Source organism: Danio rerio, chromosome 25 (genome assembly GCF_049306965.1).
Source record: "Danio rerio strain Tuebingen ecotype United States chromosome 25, GRCz12tu, whole genome shotgun sequence".
Classification (NCBI taxonomy): domain Eukaryota; kingdom Metazoa; phylum Chordata; class Actinopteri; order Cypriniformes; family Danionidae; genus Danio; species Danio rerio.
This window is the reverse complement of record NC_133200.1, coordinates 1,249,919-1,260,000: the sequence shown is the minus strand read 5'-3', so window position 1 is coordinate 1,260,000 and position 10,082 is coordinate 1,249,919. Positions and strand designations below refer to the sequence as shown.

General features: G+C 41.4%; 2 protein-coding genes across 6 annotated transcripts in view; both read left to right on the top strand.

The window, feature by feature from the left end:
- Window positions 1–10,082, top strand: part of twf1a (twinfilin actin-binding protein 1a) — a 606,573-nt gene that overhangs the window by 78,710 nt on the left and 517,781 nt on the right. The gene's annotated exons all lie outside the window — the stretch shown is intronic.
- Window positions 1–10,082, top strand: part of znf609a (zinc finger protein 609a) — a 180,762-nt gene that overhangs the window by 164,565 nt on the left and 6,115 nt on the right. For 4 of the 5 annotated variants that reach the window (XM_005174213.5, XM_068217423.2, XM_005174214.5 and 1 more), the window contains 3 exon segments: window positions 5,748–8,085; window positions 8,224–8,632; window positions 8,959–9,294. In XM_005174213.5, coding sequence (XP_005174270.1) covers window positions 5,748–8,085; window positions 8,224–8,632; window positions 8,959–9,294 — 3,083 coding nt within the window. 5 annotated transcript variants of the gene reach the window in all.

Sequence of the window (10,082 nt, the reverse complement as noted above, 5' to 3'; positions counted from 1 at the left end):
CATATATATATATATATATATACACACTTTTATTTATATATAGATATATATATATAAAATTGTCCTCAAATTTCTGGGAATTGTCACCACAAAATCAGCAATTTTTTTCGCAACAAATCACAAAAAATCTTGAAAAACTAGTGAGTCTGATAAAAGTAAAAAACTTTTAATAGCACCTTTAATAGTGTGTTCAGGTCTAAATGAGTTTGTTTATTTACCTTTTACCTGATGCCTGTTTTAACTCCAACTCTTAGCTGTGTTTGGCATCCTCCTCAAGGTCAGACAGCAGCACAGCGTAGTGCAGAATGATTTGCTGTACATAATGCTGTATACGTTTAAGGGGCCTCTGCCTCAGGAGGCTGCTTGTGATTTCTAATGGTAATGTTCCAGAACAGGCTGTATTTCCATGCTGGGCTTTATCTGCGGGCTGCAGGACAACATCACACACAGCTTTATCCCCTGAGGAGAGCAGCGCTGAAGATGATGCACCGCAGTCATGCAGGAGTTATTCCAACACAATCTCACGGCAATTCGTAACATTTTCATTTAGTGACTAATTCGTTCGAATTCGTACGAACTAATTCGTACATTTTAGTACGATTTGCTCATCCCCCAATGACGATTGGGTTTAGGGGTGGGGTTAGATGCCACGCCTCCTTTTTAAAATCGCACAATTTCTTACGACTGAATTCGTACGAATTAGCCACTAAACTGCCAAAACGTAAAATACTTACGTTTTCTCGTGAGATCAGGCTGGTTATTCAGACTCAGAACTGCTCAAAACATTGAGAGATCAGTGAAAGCTCTTTGCTTTTTATGTTTCGGCGTCACCATTGTGGAGATTTCCACTGACAAATCTGATTCTGCACATCCCAAATACTCAGACCATGAACTTTATGCAGTTCCACATAGACGTCTGATATATGCAAATATATACAAATCACATGTATGACTTACCAAGATCATATTTGGACTTCACATATATGCAACATGCATTACGCAAAACTTATATACACGCGTAAAATCAAGCCTGAAATTATTCATGGCCCTTGCAAATTCTGAATTCAAGTTTTTGTCCAAACGTAAATAAAAGCAGAGGAATATTTATTTCCACATTGATGCCTCTTGTATCATCTTATTAACTTTTTGGAGAATCCTGGGTCATTTCCGATCCAAAAAAATCCAACAACAACAAAAACTTGCTGGTTAAATAAACCTAACTTTCAGTAGTAAAGTAAAATTCAAGTCATTGAATTTATCAAGGATACATTCAATTAGACAGAGTATATTTAATTTTGGGCATGTACCTCATGTACATTTTATTAAAATAATAGTTTAGTCTAGTTTAGTGATTTTGTTTTTCTTTTTCTAATATTTCTCAAATGAGATTCAGGAAATGTTCACAGTATTTCCTCTAATATTTGTTCTTCTGGAGAAAGTCTGATTTGTTTTATTTCGGCTGGAATTAAAGCAGTTCTTAATTGTTTTACACCTTTTGTAAGGTCAATATTATTCACCCCTTCAGCAATATTAGTCTTGGATTGTCTCCAGAACAAACCACTGTTATACAATGACTTGCCTAATTACCCTAACTTTACCCTAATTACCCTAGTGAAGCCTGTACATGTCACTTTAAGCTGTATAGAAGTGTCTTGAAGAATATCTAGTCTAATATTATTTACTGTCATCATGACAAAGAGAAAAGAGATCAGTGATTAGAGATGAATTATTAACACTATCATGTTTTATGGGTGCTAGTAATTCTGCTTCAGCTGTATTATCATCATCTTGTCAGTTTTGTTCTGAGGGTTCGGGGTCCTGGGGTAACTACAGTAACTGCTTTGTTTTACTGCGGTTTAATGCTCGAGCTTTGATGGAGCTCTCCGAGCCGGTGCCTTATCTGTTGGAGGATGTTATCAGACTGCGTCTAATCAGCATCCAGGTCAGCGTGGCGTAATCCTGCAGCGCTGTGTGCCATTCATCAGAACAAGAGTTGCTGTCGAGATCAGGGATAACCAGAGGATAAAAACGCACAGCACGTTGCTGGCTCTCCAGGGCCCGCTGGAGAAGCACTTACAGCATCCAAATGGAGAGGCTGATTTAGTGGAGAGCCCGTTTCTCATCTCAGAGAATCTACAGCGCTGTAAGCTCTCGGGTTGGGGGATTTTTATTGAATTGAAACCGCAATTGTGATTGAGCAATGCTACGATTGGCGTGCACGAAATCTCCGATTTGCTCTCGCAGAAACACACAAATCTCTGCAAATACACACTAATAGATAGATTGAACTGCTTTCATTGATTCAGTGTGACTATAATAATTAATAAACAAGACTATAAACACACAACGGCGAGGCAGTGGAGCAGTAGGTAGTGCTGGAAGGTTGCTGGTTCGAACCTCGGCTCAGTTGGTGTTTCTGTGTGGAGTTTGCATGTTCTCCCTGCCTTCACGTGTGTTTCCTCCGGGTGCTCTGGTTTCCCCTACAGTCCAAACACATGCGGTACAGGTGAATTGAGTAGGCTAAATTGTCCGTAGTGTGTGAATGTGTGTGTGGAGGTTTCCCAGGGATGGGTTGTGGCTGGAAGGGCATCCGCTGCGTAAAAACTTGCTGGATAAGTTGGCGGTTCATTCCGCTGTGGCAACCCCGGATTAATAAAGGGACTAAGCCGACAAGAAAATGAATGAATGAATGAATGAATGAATGAATGAACACACAACTGTAAACATGATTATGGAGGAGTCTCACAGTAGGATTCATTTCAAACACTCGCCTGTAGTGTTGAGGTGTTTCCCGAGTTTACAAAATGGTATTATATCCCGTCATTTCAATTTCAGCTTTTACTATCATCTCACTGAAGCATTTATTTTACACATTTAAAAAAAAAAAATCAGTGGATTAATTTATTCACTTCACAGATTAATATTGATGAATTATTCACCGTCAGAGTAACAATGTGAGCTAGCGAAATAAACACTGACTATTGTGATTTCACGCAGACTTTAAAAGGCAGTATATGGTTAAACATCTCTTGGTCTTCCATGGACCTCGTCTTATAAAGATGTGCTGTTATTACATTTTTTTTTACCTAAATCCAGTGGTGTAAAGTAACTAATTACAAATACTCAAGCTGCAGTAATTGAGTAGTGTTTCTCTGGAATTGTACTTTACTAAGTAGTTTTATAAATGTGTACATTTACTTTCCCTTGAGCACATGTTTACTGCAGTATCCGCACTTTTACTCCACTACTGTCCTTCAACCTGCTGTCACTACTGTATTTGCTCTTGTCTATGGGGATGAGACAATTCAGTCCTGTGACTCCCGTCCAATCAAATCACACATAGAAGGTAAATCACCTCATAATGAACTTCCTCAAGACATGGGCGACTTATAATCGCAACTGTTTGGAAGCATTAAAAGTGTCCAAGATGTCCAATATCTTTACACGCTCTTGACCCAGAGACTGATTAGATGCAGATCACTGATGAGAAGATGACAGATGTTTACTGTATGATGAGCAAAATGACACCCAGCAGGCACAAGATGTCAACATGACGTCAGATTGACGTTGTACCTTTAATGTCGTGAGGACGTTGCATTTTATTTGCGAATGAAAATTGGGTTGACGTCAGAACTGTCAACGCCATCAACGTCCAACCTAATATCAACCAAATGTCAACGTCTATTAATGTTACAGCTTGATGTTGTGTGGACGTTACCACTATGACGTCTATTAAACGTTGGATGTCGGTTGCTATACCTGATGAATAAATGTCCGTATTTGACCTCAATGTTGGCTTAATGTTGGATTTTGGTCACTTTCTAACACAACCTAAAAACAACCAAATATCAACGTCATCAAAATAACGTTTTCCTTATACACTGGCTAGATATTGAATTTTGGTCACCTGACATCACAACCTAAATCTAACCTAACAATTACGTTTTATGACATTGTGTGCCTGCTGGGCAATAACTAATGCACTACAGAATGTTACGTTTACACACACATCCACACATTACATGTAAATGCATCAGCTTTAAACAGAGTAATATTCACTACTCACTACTCTTGAGTACTCTTGAAAAGTCTGCTTTTTACTGATGCTTTCAGTAATATTTACAACAGATACTTTTACTCTTCCTGCGCTACATGTTTAGGCAAGTAATGGTGCTTTTACATGAGTATGACTTTTTAAGTACCACTGCACAAATCTCAAAGCTGTCCTGTGGTGACTTTCTCTCATAAATTTAAAAAAAAGTTGTGAAATCATTAAACACCTCAGGTCTAATTTTACAAGTGGCTATTTTACATATTTTTTTTATCCATTTATTTCTAAAAACATACAAACTTGATCTATTTTGTCACTAAAAGACTGCCCTCAGGTGTGACACGATGTGGTGATTTTAATTTAGCTGTTTTATTTGATAACTTTAATTAGCTGAGGGAGCCTATTCAAGATCTTTAACCTTTTAAAGATCATAGTTCAAAGTTTTTTGTCCTTTAGTGTGACTCTTTTTATTAAAAAAGTGCTCAAATCAATAATGAAAAAACATAAAACAAACAACACCATATGAAGATAAGTGTCCAACAATGAAGATGAACCCCTCTCATGACATTTGCATTTTACTATTAAGAGTGTTTTGCTTAATTTTTGCGATGGCAAACCATTTTTAAATACAGTTCAGTAAAAGGTATTAAAAAACTAAATTATCACACTTTAAAATAAGGTTTAGACTTAAATGGTTGCACTTTACAATAAAGTTGTATAAGTTCATGTTTAATAACAACAACCAAACAATGAACATTACAGTACAGTATTACAGTACTTGTTAATCTTTGTTAACTGTAGTATATGAGTTGTTTGCCGGCAGCTCGCTCTCTGCAACTCTCACATGGTCGCCCACCGAAGCTAAGCAGGGCTGTGCCCGGTCAGTACCTGGATGGGAGAGCACATGGGAAAGCTAGGTTGCTGCCGGAAGTGGTGTTAGTGAGACCAGCAGGGGGCGCTCAACCTGCGGTCTGTGTGGGTTCTAATGCCCCAGTATAGTGAAGGGGACTCTATACTGTTCAGTGAGCGCCGTCTTTCGGATGAGACGTTAAACCGAGGTCCTGACTCTCTGTGGACGTTAAAAATCCCAGGATGTTCTTTGAAAAAGAGTAGGGATTTAACCCTGGCATCCTGGCCAATTTGCTCAATGGCTTCTGTCCATCATGACTCCTAACCATCCCCATACCATAATTGGCTTCATCACGGTCTCCTCTCCACCAATCAGCTGGTGTGTGGTCTGGCGCAATATGGCTGCCCGTCACTTCATCCAGGTGGATGCTGCACACTGGTGGTGGATGAGGGGATCCCCTCCCAATGTATGAAGCGCTTTGAGTGTCTAGAAAAGCGCTATATAAATGTAAGGAATTATTATTATTATTGTTTATTGTTAGTTCATGATCACATGCATGAGTTTGGATTTTAATAATGCATTAATAAATGTTGATCTATGATTAATAAATGCTGAACAAGTATTGTTAATTAATAGTTCATGTTAGTAAATACATTATCACGCGTTACCTAATGAAACCGTATTGTAAAGTGTGACCGAACTGATAAAATTAGTGATTCTTTGTATTTTGTCAATCATCAGACTTTAAACAATATATCTATGTTTTCTTCAAAAGGTTTTTTAAGCATTTTTACTGCATATTTCTCAACTTCTCACTTATTTAATTATTTTTTTATTTTTCCACAGATTCTGTGAGTCGCCAACAAGTGACCTGGAGATGAGAAACGGCCGTGGCCGGGGTAAAAGAATGAGACCCAACAGCAATACACCAGTCAATGAGAACAGCAACTCTTCTGATAACAAAGGCAGCAACAACAGCAAAACACGGGCCGCGTCCAACAGTAAAGGCCGCCGGGGCAGTCAGAACTCCTCAGAGCGCCGCACGCCACCAAACAGCAACACTGAGGACGTAAAAGCCAGCCCATCCTCTGCTAACAAACGCAAGAACAAACCTCCCTCAGACATGGAGCCCAATTCCAGTTCAGAGGACACCAAGGGCAGCAAACGGATGCGCACCAATTCTAACAGTGGGATACCTCATACTGTTCTACCCCTTTCCAATGTTAAAGCGGAATCATTGCCACCTTCATTGGACCGCAGTTGCTCCTCTCCAGTCCTCATCGACTGCCCGCATCCTAACTGCAATAAGAAGTACAAGCACATCAATGGATTGAAGTATCACCAAGCCCGTGCTCACAATGACGACGACGTCAAGCTAGACATAGACGGCGATAGCGAAAATGGCGAGGATTCGACTTTGCATCCCGAGCCAGGCAGTTGCAACGGTGCATCTATTTCCCAGAAGGGTTGTGCATCTCCTGCACGGTCAGTCACTCCAAAAGGACGAGGATTTGATGCTCAGAGTCCATCGCCGTCTGGAAAGATGAGCTCCAAACAGCCTGGCAAGAAAAAATCAGATGCAGAGCATGACTCTGGAATGCCTATGGATGGTTGTGAGGATGGACCGTGTCTTACTGATGACACTAGCAATGATGGGATCGATGATAAAAGAGGTTTGGATAAAGCTAAGAAGGCTGGGAGTGGTTCTAAGCTTGCTCAGAAAGCAATGAAGTCTGCAAGACCACCGCTTGTTCCCTCAATGCCTACGCAGCAATTGTACAACTTGCCAGCCTCTGGATTCCCGGCGCCCAGTTCTGGATCGTCCACAAGTATGGGTTCTGTAGTGGTTCAGCCGATAAGTAAAAGCCCGCAGCTGAAAAACATTCAACCCAAACCTGCAGTCATAGCAGATCCGGCAATGAACCAAGCTGTGAGTGGCTCCAAGGACAAGAAGAAGAAAGATAAGAAAAAGAAGGAGGGTGGAAAGGAAGGAGACAGTCCGAAAGCGAAAGGAGGGAAACCTGAGGAAGGTAAAAGCCCATATTCTGAGAGTTCAGACCAAGGCGGGAGGAATGAAGGGATGTTAAATGGATCCTCAGATCCACATCAGAGCCGCCTTGCAAGCATGAAAGCTGAAGCCGACAAAATATACAGCTTTTCTGACAATTCCCCTAGTCCTTGCATTGGTGTGGCTAGTCGGATAGAAACCGGAGGGATCGCACAACCTTTAACTCCACTTCACGTGGTAACCCAAAACGGGGCGGATAACTCTTCTGTGAAGACCAACAGCCCAGCATATTCTGACATCTCTGATGCAGGCGAGGATGGAGAAGGTAAAGTCGACAGTACGAAAGTCAAATCTGAAGATCCGGCAGTTCGGGAAGGTGCCAAGAAAACCCTGTTCCCATCCCAGCCGCCAAACAAAGACTCCTCCTATTATCCAGGTTTTGAATACTACTCCCCTAATAACAACACTTACGGCAACCCCAGTCCAGGAGTCTCTAATACGGCAACCTCCCTGCAAGAAGGTCCGGTAAAGGTAAAGAAAGAAGAGGAGCCAGAATTGCAAGGCATTGAAAAACCCAAATCAGAGCCTCCAGAAGATCGAAAGCCAGACGTTGTTGTTGGATCTTCTCAACAACAGCAGCAGCAGCAGCAACAACAGCAGCCTTCAGTTATCCAGCAGCGTTCCAGCATGTTCATGCAACCGCTTTATTATAATCAGTATGCATACGTGCATCCCTTTGGATATTCTCCAGATCAGGCCTATCACAACCACCTGATGAACCCAGCGTACAGACAGCAGTGTGAGGACAGACAACGACAAGTAGCCGAGCAACATCGAGCCTCTGAGAAAAAATCTGAAGCCGCTCAGAAAGAGAGGGAAGCTCAGATGAAGCCGGAAGAGTGGAAACAGAAAGCTTCAGTTCCTCCTACGTTGTCTAAAGCTCCAAGTGTTTCAGATTTGGGCAAGCCGTCTCCGCAGGGCAAGCCCAAAGAGTCTGCCGAGCCTGGCAAATCAGTCATTATTCCTAAAGGGGAAGAAGGCAAGGGGCCGAGCCAGCAAGGTGAAGGGTTGAAAATGAAGCTGAGTGAAGCAGGGCATCATGGGAAGGACGAGCAGAAACCAAGCCTGGAGTCTGGAAGATCGGCTATGGAGCAGGCAATGTACATGTATAGACAGGTAAGGAGCTTAGGGTTATTCACAAAGGCAAAACTATTTGCCCTTATTCTTTTTTAAGAGTCAGAACCCCGTGTAAAGAATCAACACAATGCATTTACTCTCTTTCATTATGTGCATTAAAATCTCCTTCTCTTCCAGGAGCCGGATTCTCGATTGTGGCCCTATGTTTACCCCAGCAAGTACCCTGATCCTCAAAAACAAATTGACGAGGAGCGATGGAAGGAAGAGCGAGAAAGGGATCGCGAGCGGGAAAAGGACCGAGATCGAGACCGAGAACGTGAGAGAGAACGAAAGAGTAAAGACGAAAGGCAGCGTCCCAAAGACACGCCATCGAAAGAGGAAAACAAAGAAGAACCACGAACTTCATCATCCGCAGAGGAGCACAGAGTCAGTAAAGACCCGCGAGCACACATGCAGTTTTCCACACCTCTGGCACAGCATCAGTCCTATATGTCTTACATGCACGGATACCCCTATGGACAGGGTTACGACCCCAGCCATCCAGGGTACAGGGGTATGCCTGCGGTTGTGATGCAAAATTACCCTGGTAAGTTCTGTGTGGAGGAGATAACTAACTGTTGAGAGGGTGCATGCTTTATCCCTCCTGCAAATCTTCTAATATTTGTTCTTCTGGAGAAAGTCTTACTGGTTTTATTTTGGATAGAATTAAATTAGTTTTTAATTGTTTTAAAGCGATTTTAAGGTCAATATTATTAGCAATATTAGTGTTGGATTGTCTCCAGAACAAACATCTGTTATACAATGACTTGCCGAGTTACCCTACCTTGCCTAATAAACCTAGTTACCCTAGTTAAGCCTTACTCTGAGGTGATGATATTGATAATAAATATAATTAATTTGACTTTCCTCCAGGATCGTACCTGTCCCCAGGCTACTCATTTTCTCCATACGGCAGTAAGATGGCGCCGGGTGAAGAGGCTGAGAAAGCTCGATCCAGTCCCACAGTGAGCGGAAAATCTGCATCTGAGTCCAAAGCTCTGGATATGCTCCAACAGCACGCTAGCCAGTACAAGAGCAAATCGCCCACAGTGGCAGAGAAAACGACCCATGACCGAGAGCGCAGTGGAGCTGAGAGGGAGAGAGACGGAGAACGACCCAGATCTTCACCCTCGCAGCGGATGATCCCGTCACATCATCACCTCGGATATCAGCTGCTGCCGGGACAGTACGACCTGTCCTACGCTACAGGTCAGCCAGAACAGCAGTTTGGGTTGGGTTAGTTTGGTGGTGTTTAGTTAATTTGTTTTAGGTTAGTTTGATTTGTTTGGGATTATTTTGGTTTGGTTTCATTTGCTTTTGCTTGGGTTGGTTTGAGTTAGCTTGATTTTAGGTTAGTTTGGATCATTTTAATTTGATTCAGTGTAGTTTGGTTTAATTTGGGTTGAGTTGGTTTGGGTTAGTTTGGTTTAATTTTGATTGGTTTGGGTTTGTTTGGTTTAATTTGGTTTGGTTTAATTTGGTTTGGTTTAGGTTGGTTTAACTTGGTTTGGGTTAGTTTGGTTTGGTTTAGGTTGGTTTAACTTGGTTTGGGTTAGTTTGGTTTGGTTTAGGTTGGTTTAACTTGGTTTGGGTTAGTTTGGTTTGGTTTAGGTTGGTTTAACTTGGTTTGGGTTAGTTTGGTTTGGTTTAGGTTGGTTTAACTTGGTTTGGGTTAGTTTGGTTTGGTTTAGGTTGGTTTAACTTGGTTTGGGTTAGTTTGATTTGTTTGGGATTATTTTGGTTTGGTTTCATTTGCTTTTGCTTGGGTTGGTTTGAGTTAGCTTGATTTTAGGTTAGTTTGGATCATTTTAATTTGATTCAGTTTAGTTTGGTTTAATTTGGGTTGAGTTGGTTTGGGTTAGTTTGGTTTAATTTTGATTGGTTTGGGTTAGTTTGGTTTAATTGGTTTGTTTTAGGTTGTTTTATTTTGTTTTGGGTTAGTTTGGTTTGGTTTAATTTGGTTTGGGTTAGTTTGGTTTGGTTTAATTTGGTTTGGG